Raw genomic sequence first — 24,873 nt, forward strand, 5'->3', positions numbered from 1 at the left:
TTAAGGGCAAGGAGCAGATGGCAAACTGAGTGATGGTGGTGAACAACTCGTATGTGATGGTAAGTTTAATAGAGCAAAGTGCCACCGCTCTCCTCGTTACACTCTCCTCAGGTGTAGTAACACCCCCTGGGTACCAGCTCCTGTCTCCTGTGCTAGTAACCTGCACTAACAATTGTGCCCATCTACAACTCAATTAACCGAAGTGTGAGACCTCCCGGCAAGCGTTTGTAACACCGAGACACTCGTGTAAACCGGCTGTCACTTGTGTTCGAGGCACAACTTATAGACCGCCTGCCGCTGCTGCATCCTTCCCTGTCACGAGCAGAACACGGACCGCAGCATCCATCCCTCTTCCCCTCCATCTCGGGCTCTTCCCAAACTCCAGCGGACCACCCGTCCGGTGCCCCCCCCCACAGGCCCGCTGCCGGCTCGCCCTGCGCTGCGTCTCCTGGACGGGCCGGGACCCCCCGCGCCATCTTGCCGCGGGCGCCCCCTGTCGCAGGGGCAGGTTCGGGGTGTGCCGGTCCGGGGGTCACCGCTCTGGCCCGCCCGGTGCCTCGCCCGGCTCGGGCCGCTCTCCGCCCGCTGCCGGCCGTGCCAGGCAGCCTCTCTCTCGGCCTTCACTACCGGGTCAGGCGAGGCGGGAGCGGCGAGGCAGCGCCCGCCTCGCTCCGGCACCGACACCGACACCCCTCCTCCTCTCCCCCTCCTTCTTCCCCCGCCGCGGCCGTCCCCTCCCTCCCTCCTCCCTCCCCGCTGCCAGTTTTTCTACAACTAGTACATCCACGCTCCGCAGGGTCCCGGCCGCCGCGGCTGCCATGGATATCAGCTAAAGCGGGCCGGAGAGGGCAGAGAGGCACTCCCCGACCCAGCTCCGCAGCCCCGCGGGGCCGCCGCGCCCTCCCTCCCGTCGGCTGGCCGCTCCCCGCCCGCTCCGAGCCTGCCCCGGAGGAGCCCGGCTGCCCCGGGGAGGGGGGGGACGAGAGGGAGGGAGGGAAGGAGCACGGAATATACCGGGAGGGAGTCGGGCAGAGCATCCCCACGGCAATGTCCAAGGGCTTGAAGAAGAAAAGCCACTGGACGAGCCGAGTCCACGAGATTGTGATCGTGAGGAACCCAGAGGGGCAGCTGGGCTTCGAGCTGAAGGGGGGCGCCGAGAACGGGCAGTTCCCCTACCTGGGGGAGGTGAAGCCCGGCAAGGTGGCCTATGAGGGCGGCAGCAAGTTAGTGCCGGAGGAGCTGCTGCTGGAGGTGAACGAGACCCCCGTGGCCGGGCTCACCATCAGGGATGTGCTGGCCGTGATCAAGCACTGCAAAGACCCCATCCGGCTCAAGTGCGTCAAGCAAGGTAAGGCGGGCACGGGCTCCCCCCCCACCTCCGCTGCCCCACAGTCCCCGGAGCGGCCGGGGCAGGTCTGGGGATAACGGGGGGGGGGGACCAACTTTGTTGCTGCAGTTTGACTTTCCCCCTGCCCGCCGGCGGGGGGAGGATGCGAGCGGCGCCGCGCCGTGCCCGCAGCCCGGCGAATTAAATGTGCGTCAGTGACAGCGCTTCGCCATGCGGCGGGAGGGGCCGCACCCCCCGCACCGGCTGATGCTGCTGCCGGGGCCGGTGCGGCGGCCGGAGACGGCGGCGGAGCGGGGCTTCCCCTCTGCTTCGCGCTGGCCGTCTGGGCTTGGGGGTGTGCGCTGCGCGCCCGCACCCCGCGGGGACCCAAGGCGGCTGCAGCATCTCTCGAGTGTCATGAGCGGGGAAGTCATTCATTTGATACCCGGTGAAAGCGATCTCTAATCCGGGAGTACGTGGAGAGCAGCAAAAGTGGGAGGGAGAAGCGAAAAGAAACTTTCGGGAGGGAGCGGTCTACTTTTGCCTCTCCTCTGCTTCTCCTGTTTGTTTTAGAAGTGCTGTAATAGGTTAATGTGTTTCCAGGAAAGTCAATAAAGAAGAGACGCCACAGATGCTGTTCACATGTGTGTTTCTGGCCTGTTTAAGCTATGCTGAGTTGGGCTGTTTGCAGCTGAACGCTTGTAAGGAGGTTTCTGCTACCCCAGTAGCGTTTAAAGCGCAGGAGCTGTTAACTGCGCTGCGAAACGAGTTTGTAGGTGCTCCTTGGAGGTGGATGGTGCAGCGGCTGGAATCACTAAAGTACACGATTCAGCCCGGCGCTGAGCTCAGCCTCGGAAAAGTTGGGGGTTTCTGTGGTGGGAAGCTGTTAGATGCTGTGCATCAGAGGCGCCTGTGCTTGGTAAACTGTAGCCTGCAGCCTCTGCTCAGAGGACATACAGGAGAGTTCCCCTTGACGTTCCGTGGTTATTGTGCCAAGTGCAATTTGTGACAAGTCTGAATGCTTGAAGGGTATGCCTATTAACGGTTTATCCAAACGCAACAGAATCAGTAGAAAGAATCTTGACTTTCAGGCCTTCAGAATGTACTTTATGATATATTCAGTTATATGCATAAGGTCAAACCTCTAAATACAGACATGATCTGGGATTTTTCTGTTTGTCCTTTAGGGCAAGTTGTGCAATATGTTGTAGGTCGTATTGTTGTAGTCAGGCAATGCAGGGAGACACAGTAGTTCAAGATCAGAAAGGAGTACAATGGATTCTGTCTTTCAGTATAGTGTCATCTCTGGGCACCTGAACTCCAGGAAACCTGCTCTGTAGTTTCTTTTTAGTAATAATTTTAGCATGAGTGGTCTTACTGTGATAGGATTCCAAAAGAAGCAGCAGTGGAAGTGTCAAGAAGATAAGGGTACACAGTCATTTACTGCATGAAACAGTCTCTGTCCCACCTCTTCACTGTTGTTTTAATATTTCTCTTAAGTCAAAGCACTCAGCAGTTATTCATTAATGTGTATACCCTTAATAAAGATATCTGTCATACAGCGAATTAGGGACATTAGTCAGGCTTTCAGTCTGTGGATAGCTGCAAGTTTCTTGAATGAGACATAGAGGATGAATTCTAAATTCCACCTAGTATCTATCTAATCTATCTATCTATCTATCTATCTATGAGTTTCACTTCAGTATGCAGTCCATTACACTTTTAATGCAAGTTGTCAAAGCACTGGCCAAATGACTGTGTGTTTGGAAGTGACAGTTCGGCAGAGATTCTTAGACTGAGAGAGACTTCCTGGCTGGGATGATCTTTCTTGTGCTCCAGCATCCTTCACTTCGCCAAAGGGAGAGGCCTTCTGGATCCAACTTCCTATTTTTTGAAAGGTCACTGGTTTGTGTATTTTACTACCTGACTCCTCCTCCAGTGTAATTCAGTCTAATCTCCGCACCCCTTGGTTGCAAAGCACAGACAGCAGGCGTCTGTGTTAACATATTACTATTCCCTAAGATATTACTATTCCCTAACAGTACTTTGCAGTAGTGTGTAGGAGAAGAAAACCTGGGCAGTAAAACCTGTATATGTTTTTGTAACTTTCCTTCTCCTTTTAATTATGAAACACCTTTCATGTGCTGGAACAAGGTTAATGACTCTATTATCGTTGTTTCTGGGTAATTTATCAATGATATCTTTGTCAATTAGAATAGCATGACCTTGAATGCACCATGTGATGGTAGCTCCTTTTTCAGCGCTGCCTAGGAATGAAGTCAGAGAAATGTGGAGGTAGGACACTACTATTTATGATGTGATGCTTAAGAGACTGTGAGTATTTCTCTTGTTTGAAAGTTTTGATATTTCAGTAGTGAAAATTCACTTGTAGATGAAGTCAGGGAATGGCTAATTCAGTTTGCAGGAGTTAGCTGTTTTGAAGTATGGAAAATAAAGGTGATTTCATGATTTTTCATTACATTGTGTTAGAATAAAGGCCCCCATTTTTGAAATAATAAAACACTTCATCTTTTGCCACATTACAAGGGAAATACTTCTTTTAAGAAAGTCCAATGGAATATTGCTGGTTTATATGAGCTGAACGTCCTGAGCTAAAAATACTTAGGAAAAAAACAATCACAATGTGGGAGTTGCTGTATATCATCAGGAGGAATAAACATCATGAGATAATTAGCAGTTCCACAATATGATCTGACATAGAACTCTCCTAAGTGTGACACCCAATAAATAAGGGTTTAATGCAGGAAATTGTTGCCTGGTTTTGCATGGGGAGAAAAGATTGTAAGAACCATTATTGTTGTTATTTTTTAATCTTAATTGTAAGAGTTTGCAGAGAAGTATTCCTTGGAGGCTATTTCCTGTTTGGGTTTTCTTGTTAGCATTTTTTTTTTCGTGAGGCACTTATTGTGCTACTGTTGGCAGAATCACAGAGATTCTCTTAAAACACATGGGGTGAAATCTTGGCCCAGATGAAGTCAATGGCAAAGCTGTCCTTGACATCAAATAAAAAAGGCAGGATTTCCTCTGTAAAGTCAAATGCTTTTTTGAATATATACCCTTTCAGTGGGAGAACTGAAAGCAAAGTAGTTGGGCATATTTGCAAATGTTACGTATTCTGACCTTCTGCTCTCTCTGGTGAAGAGAAGAGCCTTACTGTTTCTGAAAGAAATACTTCTGAATTTCAAATGTGATTGTTTTTACATGCAGAGCAGTTCAGATTAAGTACTATCTCCTTCCCACAGATGCACAGATGCGTAGTTGTAAACGTAGCAATGTGTTAAGGAAAGGCATCCTAATTTGGATTAGTAGTCACACGGGGAAGAGTCATGTGAGGAGCAATGTTTTCTCCAGTTCCACTCTCTGTTTGTCACTGCCATCTCAGACCCACAATATCTTTCTCTAGGGATTCCGTCAGTAGGCAACACAGGTCCATGATGTGCACAAGATTCCAATGCAGCTTTGGTTTTAGTTTGAAGGATTTCAAGAACAGCCTACTCAGTTGTACTGCATAAACTAGGGTCTTTATTCTTGCGTAGAATTATAAACTTCCACAGATGCCTTCATCAGAATTCCAAGGAACAACCTGAAAACATGGATTTTGGAACTCAGGAGCACTGCAGCAGATTTTGTCCTGAAGCTGCTGCCTGACACATACATACTAAGTTAACCAGGTGGTCTAACTGAGCATTTCCATTTACTTTTAGAGTTATTTTGTGGTTGGACCATATGAAATACAAATAATATTGATGTTTTTCACTTTCTAATGTTTGATCTAACTCTAAATGATCAGACTTTAAGCTTCAACCCACAATGCTATTGCTGCTTATGCAAAAAGGCATGTAGTACTTGTAGTGTAAGGAGGAACTTAAAACCAGTTTTACTTTCTCAGTCTAATGATTGACTTAACAGTAAGTGTACACAAAAATGTTTAGCTAACTGTAGGTGGACTTGGGCATATTTGCAAGTGCTTTCCCAGTCAGGAGAAGACTTGGACCCTCATTAGGATGGATACAAGAGTGGGCAAGTCTAGACAGACTGGAGGCCTGCATCTTCCACATCCTAGTCCTTGTAGAGATGACAGTGGTTTCCCAGCGAAGAGTGAAAAGACGGGACAGTACTATCACAGCACCCAGTGATCTGTGGCTCAGAGATTCAGTAGCCTTATAGTGGGTTTGTGTATAATTATGTTTTTAAGAAATTCTTTGGTTTTTTAAGTTCATCAGTAATTCTTTTCTATGTTCATTAAAATACTCTGTGCATACCAATTGTCTTTTGGTGTTTTTTCTTCCTGGGTATCAATATCTAGTATCTTCCAAGAATTAAATATTGGGTAATATTTTCTTTGCTAATAGAAAGAGCAATATTTTACAATAGAAAGCTGCATGATTTTCCTAAATAAAAAAAAAAAAACAAAACCACAAGGGTCTTCCAAAAACCAAACCCAAAGAACTATGAAAATGTGCATGGTTGCACTGCTGGTATCTAATGCAAACATAGGCTTTGAAAATAACCTGTACTTCAGACCTAATTTGTGCTCCTTAGGATTTTACTTACTTTAGAAATTGAATTCAGAGTTCTTTTTTTACTATTACTTCATGTCATTCTTATGCTTGTCCATCTTAATTTAAAGACCATCGAAGCTGACTTCTGACTCATATAGCCTGTGATTTATTCTTCAGCTCCTCCAGAGAGATTGCGATGTTTCATGTCAGGAGCTCTGTGGGTTCATTGGCAGTAGAATTATATCCTTCAGAGTGCCATTAAAGGATGAAGCCATGACTTTGTTAGTGCACCATTTCCTTGAAGAAATGAAATAATTGAGAGTGCTGTGCTTAGTTCTGTTGAGTCACATATGGTAAAGTTCATCTCGCACTAACACTTGTCCATCTGTTGATACTGTTGACATCAAAGGAAAGTATTTGTATGAAGGGGGTAAAATTGCATCTGACTTATTTTATGCATCCTATAACTTCACCTGCATTAATTCAGTATTTCATGAAACATACAGATTCTGAGCTCTTGCTTTCAGTGTTTGTGATCTTCTCCTTACTCCTTATAGATGAGGAGCGCCTTTCATGACATGAAAGAGTTGATAAATTATTTATCTACATTTTTTGTGTAAAAGAAGTGGTATACATGAAGAAGTACGCATGGAGAAAGTGCTTCTTCAGAAGGGATTTATGTGAAGAGGTGGACATAACTGTGATGATTTAGAAAGGGGGGTGGAGAGGAAAGTGCTGCAGTACTTGCAGAAGCAGATGTTTCTTGTTCTTCTTCCTCTTAGCAGTATAAACATTAAAAAAAAAAAAAGGAAAGGGGAAACATTTTTTGCTGCAGAGCATCAAGGCAAGTGTCGAAGAACATAATGCTATCATTTGGCTGCATTAACATTCTGGAAGTAATTTTTTTCTTCTTCCATATGTATACTATGTGTTTATAAATACATGAGTATATTTGGACTCTTCACTGGGGACAAGGGGTAATGGGTTCAAACTTAAACAGGGGAAGTTTAGGTTAGATGTAAGGAAGAAATTCTTTACTGTGAGGGTGGTGAGGCACTGGAATGGGTTGCCCAGGGAGGTTGTGAATGCTCCATCCTTGGTGGTGTTCCAAGGCCAGGTTGGACAGAGCCTTGGGTGACATGGTTTAGTGTGAGGTGTCCCTGCCCATGGCAGGGAGGTTGGAACTAGATGATGTTAAGACCCTTTCCAACCCAAGCCATTCTGTGGTTCTATGTTACATGCATATCTGTATTTTTTTTTTAGAAAGCTATTTGTGGGACTTCGTAGGTTGAGAATGTGTAAGACTGTGTAGTACTGCTACATAAGAATATAATACATAATGATATGTATGGGCTACAGTACTAATCTATAATGTTTTTCATACACGTTTTGATGCATATTTATATAATAGTGACAATGAACTCATTCAATCTTGTGGGCAAGCAGTGTGCAGTATGGCACAGTATCATGCAGTCGGAAACAAAATGATCGCAAGCTTTAAGATAAGACTGACTAGCTGCCTACCCAGGCAGGTGCAGTCTGTAGTGCAGAGTTTGAAGGTATTGATTTTGGTGGAAAAGTGTCTATCTTTGGCTTTTGTTGCTGAATGTCATTGCAGTGATGGCCCTAGCTGAATGTTCTAAAGTTACAGGGGCTGTGATCCCAACAGTTTCTCTTCAGAACACCTGATTTTATGAATTGGCTTTCTTTCAACCTCATGGAAATCTATCCAGTAAGAAGGTGTAATAGTGTTGCTGGCTGTTTGTGTAGCTTTATCACTGTAGGCCGAAGCTACCACAATGGAAAATGGAATGGCAGAAGCAAGAGAAAAGTAAGAGTGTGAAGGGATTTAACAACTGAAAATCTCTGAAACAGTTTTTACGGTTTGAATGTTATTTTAATATTTGCCTAAAAAAGTTTCATTGTTTATTCAAACCTCTTATTCATAATTCGGATTCTTCACTAGAAGGAGAGTTGACAGAAGGCCGACGTTTGTGCATACTTGCCATGGTATTTACCTTTTTTAATGTGTCAGTGAACCACAAATGCATTATTTCTGAACTCCCAGTCAGCACATGTAGATTTCTAGGATCCATACAGCTTAATCAAAAGGTATGTTGTTTTCAACACAGCAGGTTTCTACATAGGTTATGGTGAGTAGTATGTAAATAATGCTGTTTTACTCTGCTTATCCACTTCAGACATTTCTTCTGGATGCCTTTGATTATTTCCACAATGCATGAACTCAAGAAGAAGGGAAGTAAGACAAGGATCAAAATTGAGAAAATAAAATGTGGGAGAGAAAGCCCCAAGAAAAAGCCTCAGAGATTATTAAACTAAAATATTGCTGGTTTTAGAAATCAGATGTTCTGTCATGTTCAAGAGAGACTGTACAGCCCTGGGGAGGTTCTCTAGCCTGGGTAAAAACAACACAGGGAATGTGCATTTTGGTTCCTCAAAATACGTTGAAATCGTAGGATCACAGAATAGTTTAGGTTTGAAACAACCTTTAAGATCATTAAGTCCAACTGTTAACTGCCAAGTCCACCGCTAAACCATGTGTTAAGTGCCACATCAGTGTCTCTTAAATACCTCCAGGGATGGTGACTCTGCCGCTTCTGTGGGCAGCCTCTTCCAGTGTTTGATGATCCTTATGGTGAAGAAATCCAATCTAGACCTCCTGTGGTGCAGCTGGAGGCCATTTCTGCTTGTGCTGTCACTTGTTACTTGGAAGAAGGGGCTGACACTCACCTTGCTACAGCCTCCTGTCAGGCAGTTGTAGAGAGCAAGAAGGTTCCCCCTGAGCTTTCTGTTCTCCAGGCTAAACCACCCCAGGTCCCTCAGCCGTTTCCCATCACACTTGTGCTCCAGGCCCTGCGCCAGCTTCATTCCGCTTCTCTGGGCCTGCTCCGGAACTTCAGTGTCTCTCATGTAGCAAAAGCCCCAGAACTTAGCACAGGATTTGAGGTACAGCTTCACCAGTGCCCAGTACAGGAGGATGGCCCTGCTGCCACACTATTGCTGATACAGGCCAGGATGCTCTTGGCCTTCTTGGCTGTCTGGGCACACGGTGGCTCGTGTTCAGCAGCCGTCAGTCAGCACCCCCAGGTCCTTTTCCACCAGGCAGCTTTCCAGCCACTCTTCCTCAAGTCTGTAGCGTTGCCTGGGGTTGTTGTGGCCCAAGTGCAGGACCCAGCGCTGAGAGTTGTTGAACCTCATACCATTGTCCACAGCCCATTGATCCAGCCTGTCGAGATCCCTCTGCAGAGCTTCCTGCCCTCAAGCAGATCAGCACTCCCGCCCAACTTCGTGATGTCTGCAAACTTACTGAGGGTGCACTCGACGCCCTCATCCAGATCATTGATAAAGATTATGAATAGAGCTGGGCCCAATACTAAACCCTGGCGAACACCACTTGTAACCCGCCACACTGGATTGAACTCCATTTGCCACCACTCTTCATCCTCCTCTGGTATCCAGATGGTTGTGGTGTCATTTGTCTTCAGAAGTAGTGCTGGTCCACAAGCACTAAGTAATTTCTGCACCTTTCTTTTCAGGTCTCTGATCTTGGGAAGGAAGGATTACAGTTCAGGTGTTCAGGGCTATGTGAAAACAAAAGAAAAAACCAAGCATGCGTGTATTTCATGGTTTGTAGACAAAACAGAGTGGCTATGTGCACTAACAGAACAGAATACGTGAGGTGAAATAATGTCTCCTTACATGTCTGTATCACATTTTTCTGTCCTGAGTCATCCTTAGTTCAAATCAATGTACTTCAAGGAGCTTCCACCATATACCTTTTCTTTCTTACAGGCCATACAGCCCTACCTGCCACCAATGTCTGGCATTAGCACCAACTAGTTTATTGTGCCAGTAAGATATTTCTACCCTCTATGCTTGAATTTACTTCAGAAATCATGCAGAAACTTGTTTTGACCCAGAATTTTGGCGTTCCATGATTCCAGATCATTCCTGTTCTGATGGGAGCAAGCATGGTATAACAATCTCCCATTGTCCCTGGTCTGGGAGGTGCGTGACACAGCCTTGACAACATATGGTAGTCTCTATAGGCAGTGATGGCACTTATTTCATTGAATTATCCAGAAATACTAAATTGTTCACAGAATCCCAGATTATCACATTGGGTTATCCTTTGGAGGTCTGTTAGGTCAGATGCTGAGGACAAAATTGAGATCATTCACTATCTGCAGAGTCATAGTGAGTTTGTTTGTTTTTAAAAACTCAGATGAAATATTGTGTCCTCAGTATGCAGAAAGAAAACAACTAGAAATAGGTTTTAGAGTTACAAGCAGTTCTCATAGATTTGCTATGAATAGCAAAACAACTGGAAAATAATAGTAGAAAGATAATGAGCAGAATTTTCTGCACTGTATATTAGAAAGTAAATTGTGTAGCTGTGTTAATGTAACATTAGTATTCCGGAGTGGAAGTCCTACAAACAGGTACAAGTTGTCCTTTATTACTGACTTATTTAATCTTGGTATTTGCATATGTCACATTGTCCTTGCATTTGTCAAAATGAAATGTAGAATATGATTTGTTAAATTGCACATTTTATGTGGTTTTGTTTCTTTCTTTTTTTTTTTAATCTTCCAGCTTTGTTTCCTTCATGGCAGTCCTTCATTAATCTGTGTATTTTGGATGAAATATAAGCATTTCATAAAGCCACACCTAAATTGTGCTACAGAAGCTGAAAGGAAACAAAAGTGGGTCATCAGTCTAATTCCAGGACATCCGCTTCACATGTAAATTCTTATAACACACACATTTTTTGTTTGCTTGATTTTAAACTCAGGTTTAAAACTGAGGAATGGTGCTATTTGTACGTTGTATGAGTAGTACTGAAGAGTTTCTGATGTGTTACGCTCACATGGCTGGTTCTTTATGAAATTAAATGGCTGTGGTAGTTTCTGTTATTTCTCACCTAAATCCTTCTTTGTACTAAATCTGTGTTAATAAATGTCACATAAGCTTCTCTTATGCTTCCAAAATGGTACATTAGTATAAACAAGGATTAATCTCATTATATGTAAATTCTTTGTCTTGTATTTTTATAAGAACAGCATTTTATATTTCGAAGTGTGGCAGAGTTAATAACCTAATAGAGCACCTAGGTGCTCTCATCACTGAAGTGCAGTCCTTGCAGAGTGGGAGCAGCAGCTGCTAAACTCTTGTAGAGGATTGAGGCAGAAGGTGAACACTTTGTCTGTTTAAACTATTGTGTGCTTTGCTTAGGTAAAGTATAATTAACCCCCAGATTTCCTGCACAGCTGCTACACTGTTCTTTCATGAAACTGTCCTTGAAGCTCAGATGAACTTTGATGCCTACTCTGCCGTTGACGGTACCAGGAGGTGGGTTGTGACTCCTGTTCATTATATTGACAATGATTGTTTTTGCTTGTATTTCTGATTTTGCTGCCCGTGTGAGTTTGTTACATCAGTCTGTTGTGTGATGCATGAAGTCTGAAACCTTTCGGTGAGAGGGGCTGCCTTTTTGTTGTAGCAAGTAGCATAACAGTATCAACTTGGGAGTCTTCGTTTCTATGGCAATGTAAGGAAGTATTCACCCTAAACTCAGAGTTAGCCATAATGACTTTGTTGGTAATAGTTATTGGAAATATTCTGTTTAATTTTAACATAGGATCTGTAACTCAAATTGACAATATTTCAGTCTTGGTGATAGAAGCTGTGAGGTGGGTAAAAGTTGAGCAGTATGATTTAAGAGAAAATAATTAGTTATGACTAACATGGAGCTTCTATTACTGGTAGCAGAGGTCTCTTTTCTCACGGTCTTTCCATTTCAGCTACTGCTAGTGAAGCCTGTTCAAAACCCCTTAGCTATGGTTGTGGTTTAAACCCAGTAGGCAACTAAGTGCCATGTAGCCCCTCGCTCACCCCCCCTTTCTCTCCACTCCCTGAGTGGGATGGGGAGGAGAATCCAGGACAACTGTATACAGAGAATAAATTTCATGATGAATTTAGCTTTTCTTTTTATCTGCTCCATTTACTTGTGGAAGAACGTTTTCCCTCTGTAAACTTCTAGAAGAATTACTGGAATTTCTGATAAGCCAGTAAAAAGAGCTTTTTCAACACTCACTCTATTTGGTAATTTTCCAGTAAAAATAGCATTAAAAGATTTCAGGAAAAGAATTGCATCACAGCACTGGTGGTTTTGTGGGGAAAATAAAGAAAATCAAGATGTTGGCTTTTCTTAATTAAAAAGTCAGTAATTGAAATATTAATTAAAAGGTCTTCTGGATTCATATTTATGTTGAGTTTTTTTGTCATGCCTGTGGTACTAATGCTCTGAAATATTCTTCAGAACAGATGAACCCATAAAATTTAAAAATGTCTCCTTTAAATATGTGTGAAATACTTTAGAGGGGTTGTGTGCGGTTAATCTGATTTGCAGAAGTATAACAGCTGCTTTGCCTTGACGGGGACTCATGTCTGTGTGTGTGTTTTAAGGGTAATAAAATGAAGTGTTTCTGAATGTAAAATTTGAAGAAACCAAAGATTTTTTTTTTTCTCCCATACTTGGGAAAGCACCTCCTGCACATGACCAGAGCAGTATCAGTTTCTGTTAGGAGAGGTAGCAGATCCAGTTGGGATCCAATAGTGTTATTTCAGGTCAATATTAAGTGGATTTCTAGTCAGTAGTGACTTTCTCACCAATTGCTGTAGAAACTGGTTGCAGTGAGCTGCAGAATTCATCCCTCTGTAGCTGGCCAGCTAGTGAGGAGGATGCTGCTGGGAAAGAGGTTTACAGCTAGGACTTTAAAACAGAAGTCTTCACATGTATCTCTCTAGACACTAATATTACTCATGTTATTAAATGATCTGAATAGCTTCCAGATTCTAAAAATCCTATACAAAAAGAACTTATTCAGACTCCCCCAACAGGGAGCTACGTTTGGTGCCCTCACCAGCCTCCTTGAATTTCAGTGTGGGAGGGAAGCTGGGACTGTGCAAAACTTCCTCACATCTTTGGTCTTCTGATCTAGGCTGTGAGATGTTGTTCTTAAAAACTCTTGGGAAATCACTGAGTTTCACAATCTTACTGATTGTATTTTCATCATGTGTGTTGTCTTTGTATGTTTTTGTTTTAGTTTTGTTTGTTTTGTTATGTAAAGCCTGTCTGGCTTTTTAGAAAGAAAGGATCTGTCTAAATAGGTATGGTTTACCAATAGAACCGGCACTATATTGCTTCAATGCAGTTGCTTTTTATTCTTTAAAAACCTAAAATTTTGAAAAATGGATGTTACTCTTAGTCTATCACGACAACTGAAATCACATCCCATGGAAACACAGATACTACAAGCTGGCAGTGAGAGTTGCTGCCCCAAAGGCTTTGTAAAGGCTAATTAGGCAGAGCGGATAGGTAGGAAGAGACAGAACTGCACAGTGGTGAAATGACTTGCCAAAAATCTCAGGTCAATCAATAACAGAGTAAAGAATCCTGCAGTGGATTTTGAAAGTCTATGCAAGAAGTAATGCATCCAACTAAAGGCACACAACAAGAAAACCTCAACCTTCTCCTCTTCAATGAGGGTTTCTGTTGATTGTCTGAGTAGAATATTTTTGTAGGTGTTTATTTTAAATTCCATGAGAAATCCTGTGTAATGCAGAAGCTTTGTCAATAACGAAGCACAAGTGTGCAAGGGTCTTTACAGAGGACAGAATGTGATGGAGTGTTGTCTCCTAAAGTAAAATGCATTTCAGAAATATCCTGGAAGTGGTGAAGTGTAGGAAACCAAAGTAATATCCATTTATATGTTTTAACGAGATATTTATGGGTTTCTGCTAATTGGGCGTGTAGGTCCATCAAGCACAGTGTATGAGACATGGATTAAAATTCTTCATGCGTGTTAAAGCTGCTGCATGACGAGTGGCAAATTCTAAATAATTTATTTGAGGGTTTTTTTGGGGTGTTTATTTTTTCCCCCTTTTCTTTTTGTTTTGAATAATCACCTAATTTGTTTTGGAAATACGAGAAGTTCTGAAAAGTGCTACCACAGGTAAAGCTTGGTTTGCCAAGTGACACGTACAAAATACCGATTAAAGCCCCAGTGGGAACCTCTCACTTTTCACAATGATAGGAGCTTCAGATCGGCTTTGCTGGATGGTGGCTTCTTTCAGAGCCTTGATGTTGCCGTCTTTTGACCCAAACTGAGTGGGGTTAATGGCAGAATCCTAGATTTAGCCCAGCCTGCAAGAAGTTAGGGTAAGGTTTTAGGATTGTGAGATAACATCCCTCCAAATTCCTGAGGACTCGTGGGGAAGTGGACTGTCCTGATGTTACTAGGACATCTGGTAATACTAGGCAGGGCTCTGTTAAGGCCATTTCTGTTCCAGTTACATCAAAGGTTCTACTTTGTGGCTCTGTGCTTTTGTCCCTCTATGGTGAGCTGTTGGTCTCTCTGTGCTTTCACCTCCTCTTTGGCACTAGTTTCTCATTTCTCACTGGAATACCTTCCCTACCACTCCCCTTGGCAAGGCTGGCATGAAGGAAAGGTTGTGGGGACTCCCTAGCACTTACCTGGTGTGAGAAACATCTTGCCTGAGCTGCTGGAGTACGTGTCACTGGGAGGATCCTCTAGAAGGACTCCATGTCCTCCTCTTTCAGTGCCTGGGGCCTATGCGCAGTGAAAGAGATGATCAATGAGAGAACAGAGTAGGATTTTGCCTTGTACAAGGAACAATACCTAGGTTGTGCTGAATCCACCCTCCAAGGGAAAGGAGTACTTTCTCAGGAGAAAGGAGTAGTGTAACATTAAGGATGACATCCAGCTGAGGTGCTTCAATCCTTTTTGTAATCTGCTTTGATGTACCATGGTAGTTCTAGGTTCTTCAAATAAAACTGGCAAAAGCCAGTGCAGCACATCGTGGACACCTGAACTGATGAAAAAGCTCATGTTTCCTTTTGACAACCATGTAGTACTGTTCACTGTACAGCACTCTTTGTTATATAGCGTGATAGGACTTTGGTCCTGAAGTTGATCATGAGCACACTGTTGTCTTGCGTTGCATAATTAATGCACCAAAGCTTTTTACAGGCATAGTGATTCATAGGGCTAAGGACAAAGGAAAGATTGAAAAGCTGATGTCTCTGGCCTGAAAAAGGGCAGCTGGTTTGCAGTGCGTGGCAGTAACACACACCAGTTCAGTGCAGAAAATGTATAATGTTCTGTGCACCCTCTGTCAAGAGGGAGTACGTGAGATGAGCTGGACTTTGGCTCAGGCACTAGAGTTAACAGTCCGTACTCCTGTAAAGGAAAAGTCCAAGCTATATGTGACAGAACAGCACTGGCATTGTTCCCCTTCCAGGACCATCACCAGCTTTTCGCTGTCCTGAATTCAGCGAGTAATCAGGCTTTTCAGATATGCTGTAGCATATCCTGTAGCAGGAGATGAAAATACCTGCATTTGAGGGGTGTTGGGGTCATCCTGTGCTGAAGAATATTGTTTTTTCTTGTGTGTGTGTGCCTCACAGTGTCATTAGAAAGATGGGGTAGCTGAAGCTGCACAGAGTAAGTCCAGCCATATCCCCAAACACTTGAGTGAGTAGTGGATAGCTATTTTGGTGTTAAGGGACGTGAGCCTTCCCTCTGGGAATGTTATATAGGGCCTCATAGAGCCCTCTCTAAAGACACACTTGCAGGCGGGTAACCTGAATGGGCTCCTAATCTGACTCAGTGACCATGGAGCAAGCCTGTAGAGTAATCTCCAGTGACCCTTGCTGCAGGAGTACACATGGTTAGGAGTTCCTCAACTAATATTTGACATATTTCCTTCTTTCTCCTATTTTTAATTTTGAAAAGCACAAAATGAAAGCAGATGCAAACCCTTCAATTTATATTTTTATTTTCCAAGCAGCATCTTTGTTTTCTGACCAGTCTTTCCAAGCCTAGTTACATCTGTCTAACTTGGGAGCAAGTGATCCCTGCTGCATTGCTTGGACACTGGGTATGCACAGCAAGAAGAGTGCTATCTGCTTAATCACCAATTAGTTGCAGCTTTTAGGTTTGGAAGCCTTTCTAGCAAGAGCCAACATCACATCGTGTTTATCTCCTAAGATCTGATGGATGACAGAACTACTGTGGCATTGCTTTGAGTCAAAAGTTTATGCACATGTTTATTCATGTGTGTTTTCTGAAATCAGCAGCGTGTGTCACTGCTGAGAGGCAGTTTCTGATCAAGTCCAGGAACAGCCTTGCCAGTGTCTCCATAGCCTTCTTCAGTTTTTTCATGCTGCTGCCTCCTGAAAACAGCCTGCAGTTAGAAGGGATGGACCTGCAGTGGACCAGTTACACAGGAGTTTTTCAGAGGGGCAGTAGAACAGAGAAGGGAAAAAAAACCCAACCAAGACAATTCATCCAGGTTGGCAAGTCAAGGATCCCTCTGTATTTTGGATTGATTTATCAAAATTTTACTGTTATGAAGAGCATATCTGTTGAATTTGCAGTGATCATTTTCTAAATCGAATGCTTAAATTTTATTGCAAAGTCTAGATGACTTTGCAAATACCAGATTCTTTTCCAGTCCTTTTTTCCCCTTGCTGCTCTAATGTGCCCACTGGAGGGGCTGTTTGACTGCTCGGAATGCTTTGAATTTTAGGTAAAACATATCTTCAGAAGTCAAAGAGACCTGTAGCAGAAAGGCACCATCTTTAAGTCCAAAAGGTATTTTGCGCGTCCTCAGCTCTGCATAAGAAACAAACCCCTGCAGTTGCAAAATTAAATAATCAATTTTATTGACAATATTATAGGTCATATAACTTTTGAATTTGGCTTTGAGGGGCTAGAAACAACAGATTTCTCAGTGAGCATAAACTGCAGGTGTTGTGTAGGTTTCAGGCTGAGATACACATTGTCAGAGCCAAATGGAGTTGCCCGTACTGAGCAGCCCGGCAACCAGCCCAGCTGGAAGTGGCTGTCATCCCCAGAGATGCTTCAGGAGCCTGCTGGAGCCTGCCCCTAGTTCCCCTTGGAGCAGCCCATTTCCAGTGCCATCTTAACACAATGCTGCTGACTGCTCCAGTGCAGGGATGGTCATAACTGCTTCCACCTGGGTGTTTATATTAGTCAGCTAGGAGATCTTCCTTTAGCTCATTTTCCTTTGAAAAGAGTCCGTCTGTTAACCATCAGCGGGGCGTCATGTTTGCTTGCAAAACACCTGCAACAACACATAATTTCTGCTTCACTTATGTCGAACAAGACAGCCAAGAATTACATGCCCATGCTGATTTATGCTATGCTGGTTGGAACTACATTGGAAATGCATGAATTTCATGTGTCTTGCTGAGCTTTGCTTTATTTTCATGTGCCAGTATCAACTACTCGGGGCAATTTCATGTCAGTATTACCAAGTTCACAGTAGTGTTGAATATTTTGCTTATCTCTTGTAGGAGAATTGCCAAATGACTGTTTGTAGATCTTGCATTACCATGTGTTAGAGCTGTGTTTTAAAGATTTATAATCGACTTTTGCTTACTAAAGCCATCCTCAAGCAATGCCTGTAACTTGTTTTTGTCTTAAAACTGTTTATGAAAGTAGGAAATTTTGGTTTGTCTTGTTTTCCAGGAAGGTTTGTGAAGTATTTCTGTAATTGTGAATTATAAATCCAAAGAATAATCTGGGCAGCAAAGAAAAGTGAGGAAAGAGGGGAAAGAAGAGGTAGGAGTGGAAGACAGTGCTAAGTAATTCCATCCTGTTGCAGAACAGGCTACAAAAGATTTGTCAATCTGCAGTGCTGGTGCTACTGCATGAGAATTGCCATCTTTTCAGATTATGTATCCTGGCATAGGACTCTTAAGTTGTTCTTTAAAAAGGATAGCATCTAATATAAGAGCTGAGGAGTTTCACTGTTTGTTGTCCATCATACAAAATAATTCAGCTCAGCAGAGGAAATAGATGCACTTGGTCTAAAAAATATTTTATGTTCCTCAGTATTTTTATGAATCTGGTAACAAAAACTTTTGGGGAAAGTGTGTTTTTAATGCATAAGTGCTTAAGTTAAAAGTAACAATAAGAACTTGATTTAAATCAACAAAACCAGGGATTTCCAAGTAAAAACTTGCCTTTTTATCCAAATATTGTTAAGCAAGGATATGGACCTGTGGGAATGAATGCAGAGGAGGCTCATGAAGATGCTCTGTGGGCTGGAGCACCTCTCCTATGAAGACAGGCTGAGAGAGTTGGGCTTTTTCAGCCTGGAAAAGAGAAGGCTCAGGGGAGACCTCAGGGCAGCTTCCAGTACCTAAGAGGGGGCCTACAAGAAATCTGGAGAGGGACTTTTGACACAGCCATGTAGTGACAGGACAAGGGGGAATGGCTTTAAGATGACAGAGGGGAGATTTAGATTAGACATAGGAGAAAATTCTTCACTATGAGGGTGGTGAGACAGTGTCACAGTTACCCAGAGAAGTTGTGGCTGCCCCATCCCTGGCAGTGCTCAAGGCCAGGCTGGATGGGGCTTTGAGCAAACTGGTCTAGTGGAAGTTGTCCCTGCCCATGGCAGGGAGGTTGGAACTAGATGGTCTGAAAGGTCTTTTCCAACCCAAACCATTCTATGATTCTATGTTATGTATGTAAAACAGCCTCTTTTTGGGACTGTTTCCTGATGCAGGACATGCTTTTTTCATTTTATTAGAGGAAAAGGTTCAGTTTTTCTGTACTATGTCAAAGTGGATCCAGAACAACTCCCTGATCCCATGTGTTTGTCCTTACTGGTACATTAGAGTATGTTCAGCATCGATCGGATAAACATTGATCTGTATCACAGTCTTTGGTCCTGTGATTTGCATACTCACTGTGTTTCAAAGATACTGGAGCTCTTAGCTCTTTTCACACTTCTACTCCATGTTTTAAATGAGTGCTTTTTCTATAGCTCAAATACCAGAATACTTTGATATATGAAGTCCTATGTGGTTGCTATCCATGGCATTGAATGGATGTAGCTCCTGAAGAGCTTAGACTAATACTGTCTCAAGGAGTAAATATATAAACACCCCCCAAAAGAACCCAAACCAAACCAAACTCCCAGCAAAACCCTAAGTGAAAAAAAAGAACAAACAGAAGGGAGAGTAGTGCCATCTGGGGGCTTGGGTGCTGGCATGTGGGTGGGCAGAGGAAGGGTTGGAGATGGGCTGCATAATCCCTTCTTACCATGCTAAGACAGACCAGCACATCACTTTTTGGAAGCTTACCTTTGTAGTTTCTTATATGCATCTGTATACGTAAAGGGGTCTGTATATGATATTCATGAATAAAGAACAGTGGTTTATGATAGATCTCATTTGATAGAATGCCAAGATATGATAATGTCAGTATTGTGTTTGTTACCTGCTTTGAAGTGACCAATCTACTAGTTGTTTCAGTATTTTCAGTGATCCTGCCTCTCTACTCTGCTCTCATGAGACCTCACTTGGAGTATTGTGTGCAGTTCTGGTGTCCTCAACATAAAAAGGACATGGAACTGTTGGAACAAGTCCAGAGGAGGGCCACGAGGATGATCAAGGGACTGGAGCACCTCCCGTATGAAGATAGGGTGAGAAAGTTGGGGCTGTTCAGCCTGGAGAAGAGAAGGCTGCGTGGAGACGTCATAGCAGCCTCCCAGTATCTGAAGGGGGCCTACAAGGATGCTGGGGATGGACTCTTCATTAGGGACTGTAGTGACAGGACAAGGGGTAACGGGTTCAAACTTAAACAGGGGAAGTTTAGATTGGATATAAGGAAGAAATTCTTTACAGTGAGGGTGGTGAGGCACTGGAATGGGTTGCCCAGGGAGGTTGTGAATGCTCCATCCTTGGCGGTGTTCAAGGCCAGGTTGGATGAGGCCTTGGGTGGCATGGTTTAGTGTGAGGTGTCCCTGCCCACGGCAGGGGGGTTGGAACTAGATGATGTTAAGGTCCTTTCCAACCCTAACTATTCTATGATTCTATGATTGTATTTTCAATGAGGTGTTTGAAATGTGTGGTGATGTAGCTTTTGAAATATGTAAGTAGATTAGGCAAGCAGTCAGGAGATCTGGGCTCTGTCTGGTCCTCTGAAAACCTTAAATAAATTTCTCAGCCCCTCTGCCTTAGTTCCGCAATGCTAATAAAATCATAAAGAGTATTAAACTAATAATAGGTCTGTTCCTCAGAAGGATGTTCTGAGGATAACACAATAATTGTGGTATATTTGCGTGCAATAGCAGTAGGGGTAGCATACTAATATGATTTAGAGTCATATAATTGATAATTACTCAGTATTGACCTGATCCTTACAAGCTAAACTCTGAAAGCTGAATCAGATCTTGGGTAAATAAGAGATACATTTATTTGTTTGTTTGTGGGGTTTTTTTAGTTCAGGGATGTATTTGTCTTTGTTCATTTTCTCTACATATGTTTCCTGTATCAGTTTTGAGACAATAATCAAGTCAGGGATGTTTCATAGAATCGTAGAATCATAGAATAGTTAACGTTGGAAAGGACCTTAAGATCATCTGGTTCCAACTCCCCTGCCATGGGCAAGGATGCCTAATGTTTTTGACTGAGTCTTCCTTCTGTTTTTATCTACATGGCAAATATGGGCTTTTCTGTTAGCTGGGAAGTGTCTTTTGTGCTATTATTACTTTTCCAGAAGAATAGCTCCTGTTTTCTGGCTGGGAGAGGTAAGGAGGGGTCTCACTGTGTGCATTATCCTTCTGCTTTCACCAGGGTGTCATCTGTGTAAAGGTTTTATTTAAGCATTTCTGTAATACCTGTGGCCAAATGTTTGGCCTCTGGGGCAGTTACAGAGAATTTAATTCCTTCCTTTCCAACAGAACTGTAGTAGTAGAAGTTAATGTTGTTTGTGATTACTATCTTTGCACTAGATTTTTCTCCTGAGGGTATGTGAACACTTTGGAAGATACCTGGCCACAAGTACATCTCTGTGTTGCATTGTTACTCTTCTATATTTTTATAATTCTGTAATTTGTCTATTTTATTTCTTTGTATAAGGAGCCTACTTTCTGTATTGTATTTCTTCGCTTTTCTGAGCTTTTGCAATTCAAACTTATGGGCAGTCTTCTGTTTGTTGTAAGGGCAGCACTGTAAGTGAAGGGAATTATAAAATTACTAGTCTCGAAGTCAGTACTGAAGGTATCTAGATTTAACTCCTGATCTGTGTTTGCTGGATTTTAATTGCCCAAATCCAAATGTAGGATTTCAGTAAAAGTTTGGAGCACTAGGCGCATACAGGGTATAGCAAGAAAATATAAGGCCCCACTTCACGACAAAGTTGGTTCCAAATGAACGTGTTTTTTAAAAGAAAAAAAATCTAAGTTACTCCTTTGCTCTTTCTGTTTTATATAAAAGAGATTGAATTTCAGCATTTTTTTTCTTGAAGATATCGATTCTTTTATACACTTAGAAACTGTTTGGGATTTGTTCAATAGGTATTCTAGATTCCAGGACTGAGGTTGTTTATTGTTCTCAGATGTCAGGTAAGACAGGGTATTGTCTTGTCTTTTGCCTCAAAGTGATTTTACAAAACTATGGTTGGGTTATTTGGAAAGACTTGAAAGAAAAATTCTTTTAAAGGAAAAGAGTTTACCTGCCTGAAAAGATATAAGATGTAATCAGGCTGAAATAGATCATTTCTGTTTGTAGATTCGCAGTTTAGGGACAAAATCTGCTGTCAGTTAAGACATCATAAACCCTGATTAAATCTGCTGTGGAATTGTTCTGGATTCATGCCCAAAACTGAAAACGCAATATGGTCAACTTTGTATTTTAAGGTACCAGTGGCTCTTACTACTCCATTTACAAGGGCAATATCTGAGTTTACTGAAAATAGGTATTTCCGTTTTTCTCTTTTTTTTTTTTTTTTAAATATTTATTTATTCCTCCTAAGTTAGGATGAATTCGCTATATTGAGTAAAAAGGACCAAAATGTTCAGCTTTGATGCATAGCAAACTATTAGGCACTGGAACATTAACTTTCAGGCACTCCATATTTCTGCTTTATATTTCAGTTTTATTATTTATCATAATGTCCAGTATGAGGAGTTGTGGGAGAAGGATTTGTTTTTCATTCTTCTGGAGCATGAAAAGTTGAACTCTGGCTTAAAGCAATTTTTGATTCCATCTTTCTACACAGCCATAAATATCTTAATCCATCAAATATTCATGTCGTTCACATATAAACCAAGAACCAGTATTGGAGGTTGTAATTATATGCATTAGTGTTGACTTAAACAATGTAAAAGCAGTGGGGGAAAAAAGTTAAATTACCCTGTTAACTGTAATAAATAAATAGCTAGATTTTAATACCTAAGTATAAAATAGGGAAGTCTTGCTGAAGTCTTGCCAAAGTCCAATTTATTGTCTATGTTTATAACTCCATGGTAGAATTTTGCAAGAAATTCAAGCTTCATCTGCAGAGTTGTTGCCCAGAAGAATTCTCTACCTCTGACAATCTTAAAACTACTTGATTTTAAAACATGTAAATCAATTTTAAAGGGAATTTTTTAGAACGTGTAGTTCAAGTGAGTTTCAGTAATGAGAACACAGAATCAGAGACTGAGTTTACGTTTTGGTTTTGGTATTTTTTTACTGGGTGGTAAAAGAAAAAATTAATCTCCTTTTCTCTATACTCCTGCCTGACGCTGAGGATAATACCTCATTTACGTGTTGCATTGATTCACATGTTGTGAAAAGGTTTTCTACAGAAGAAAAGCAGATTTGGTCTCTTATTTGTGATGTGCTCAGAACCATGTGACTTAATCACTTTGGGTAGTAACGGGAACAGATAATCCCTTCAGAGCTTAAGGAAGTGTTCCAAAATCAGTGTATGGTCTTGCAAACCTTGATTACTTGAGCAAGGACTGTCAGCCCTATATTTAAAGTTTGGTGCTGAAAGGTGTAAAAGCAGCTAGTGGGATTTTCAGGTGGTTTAGGCACTTACAGAAACTCCAGTTGCCATCTGCATCTTTATACACTTGCAGACTCTTCTGGGTATTCCTCAGTGTGTGTTATTATGGGATTATGAATGGGAAGCCTTTATTTTATTCTAACCTAAATATGTTCATGATTAAATGTAAGAATGTGGATCAGCCAGTTCTAATTCCTAAATCGATTAAAGAAAAGTGTAGTGAGGCTCCTCTTTGAAAAGCAGAGGGGATCTCTTTGGTGGTTTGTGCAGGTGTCCTCTCCTTTCTTCAACTTGTTCGCTGAGGATGTGTGGATGGAGAAGAGGGGAAAAAGTTGTTACCCAGCTGGCTTTCAGCTTTTTGTTGAGTTGGTTGGAACAGCACTACCCCCTAATGATGACTGATGAGGGGTTTTTTTGGTGGTTATTTTTGTTTCCCTATCTGGGAATCTCTTGCTAAAGGGAGAGTGCCTGTTTTGTGTTCTGCAGAATTGTTGTAATAGAGTTTGTAGTAGCTGTGAAGTTCAGGAGTTCATTGTCCCCAGAAATGTGGCCGTCTACGTGCCTTCCTCCCTCCAAACACCTCCCAAAAACAGGACCAGTGCACAAGGATTTGCTTGTTTTGGACTTGCCGGTTTCTCTGCCTCCACACACGTTGGGCACATCATGAATCTATCTCAGTTCTTTAGTTGGCTGCGTGCTTTTTCTGTCCTGTTCTTCACTGTGCTATGTCCCACCACCTTAAGAAGGGACATCTTTTTAATGCCGTATTTAAGAGTTTTACTTAAATTGTAAAACTTCTGTTAATGTTTGCAGAAGCGAAGAAACTGTTGGAAGTACATTCTTAAACTTGGGAACAGGTTGTGGAATATAGTTCTTATGCTGAGATCAGAAAGCACAGGCTGCTAAAGAGAGTGGGCTTTCATGGATATTGAGCCTCTGTGAGGAAGAAAAGTTTATGGTGGCAGAGAGTTGTTTCTTTTTCTAGCAACTGCAGGTAAACTGCATTTTAAATTTGTTTTCTTTATCATTAGTGGTAACAGTATCCAGCAGTGTTCAGAGATGCCTCCTAATCTAGCTGTTGCAGAATCCAAATACCTGAACACAAACAAAAAAAGCTATGCAGGAGTTTTCTTCGCTTAGACTGCTTAACAGCGTATGTTTGAAGAATGATTTTCAGCATCTCAGGTCTGGAATGGAATACCAATAACCAGTTTGGATTGAAGAATGATGCTTTCATTGTCTTCTAGTGAATGGCAGCAGCCTGAAAAATCAAAGCATCTGTGCCGTCTTCCCCATAGGAGCTTGTGCAGTGACTGTGCAGTAATTCGCATGCTGAAATACATACTGCCCAAACGGGGTGAATGATTTTTTAAGTTGCCTTCATACATATTTATACGAGTGAATGAATTATTAGAGTGTCGTGCTTCTGTTTACACTTCATAGTTGAAATTTATGCCTATATGATCAGGTATCCATTACACTCTGACATTTCACTGCTCAGCCGCTTTCCCAGAGGATAATTTATTTGTTCTTTTTATCTGCTTATTTATAAAACTAGTATAGAGAGGAGTTTTACATAAGGGAAAATGAGGTTTCGGCTGCAGGGAAGAAATATGAAGCATAACAGAATAGCTAGAAACCCTGCAGGCTAAGAGGATGCTCTGTTTCATGGTGTTACATCCTTCAGTGGTACATCAATACTGTATTATGTCGGAAGCAACCCCTGCAGTTCCCCAGCCAGAGAGTCTTGTGAAGTCTCTGAGTCAGCAGATAATGGAGACAAATTTGGGATTTGAAGGAGTCCTTAAAAGAGACTTTATTCTTTTTTTAAAACTGACATAAAAGAAATCAACAAAGCTTCCTAAAAATACTTTCTTGGGCTTTCCATATTGAATTCCTTTTGTTCTTATTCAGGTGTTATTTTTGTAACACTTTGTTTCAGTCTGGTCTGTTTAGGTTTTTGTACAAGTCTTATCACTGTTGTTTGAGTGCATTAGAATACTATATAGAATGACATGACAAACATCTGTCACATGTTCCTCTTTCATCCTCTCCCCAGGGAAGAATCATGCCTGCAGTGCAAGTATTTTTGTAAGACTTT

The 24,873-nt window shown here is 42.1% G+C and overlaps 1 protein-coding gene across 2 annotated transcripts in view; it reads left to right on the forward strand.

The window, feature by feature from the left end:
- Positions 1-1,047: 1,047 nt before the first annotated feature.
- Positions 1,048-24,873, forward strand: part of MAGI2 (membrane associated guanylate kinase, WW and PDZ domain containing 2) — a gene marked incomplete at both ends in the record, with an annotated part of 757,046 nt that continues 733,220 nt past the window's right edge. For both annotated transcript variants that reach the window (XM_080629386.1, XM_080629387.1), the window contains one exon: positions 1,048-1,348. In XM_080629386.1, the coding sequence (XP_080485512.1) occupies positions 1,048-1,348 (301 nt within the window). The remainder of the gene's footprint in view (positions 1,349-24,873) is intronic.

The sequence above is a fragment of the Psittacula echo genome (genome assembly GCF_963264785.1).
Source record: "Psittacula echo genome assembly, chromosome: 1".
In the NCBI taxonomy this organism is placed as follows: Eukaryota; Metazoa; Chordata; class Aves; order Psittaciformes; family Psittacidae; genus Psittacula; species Psittacula echo.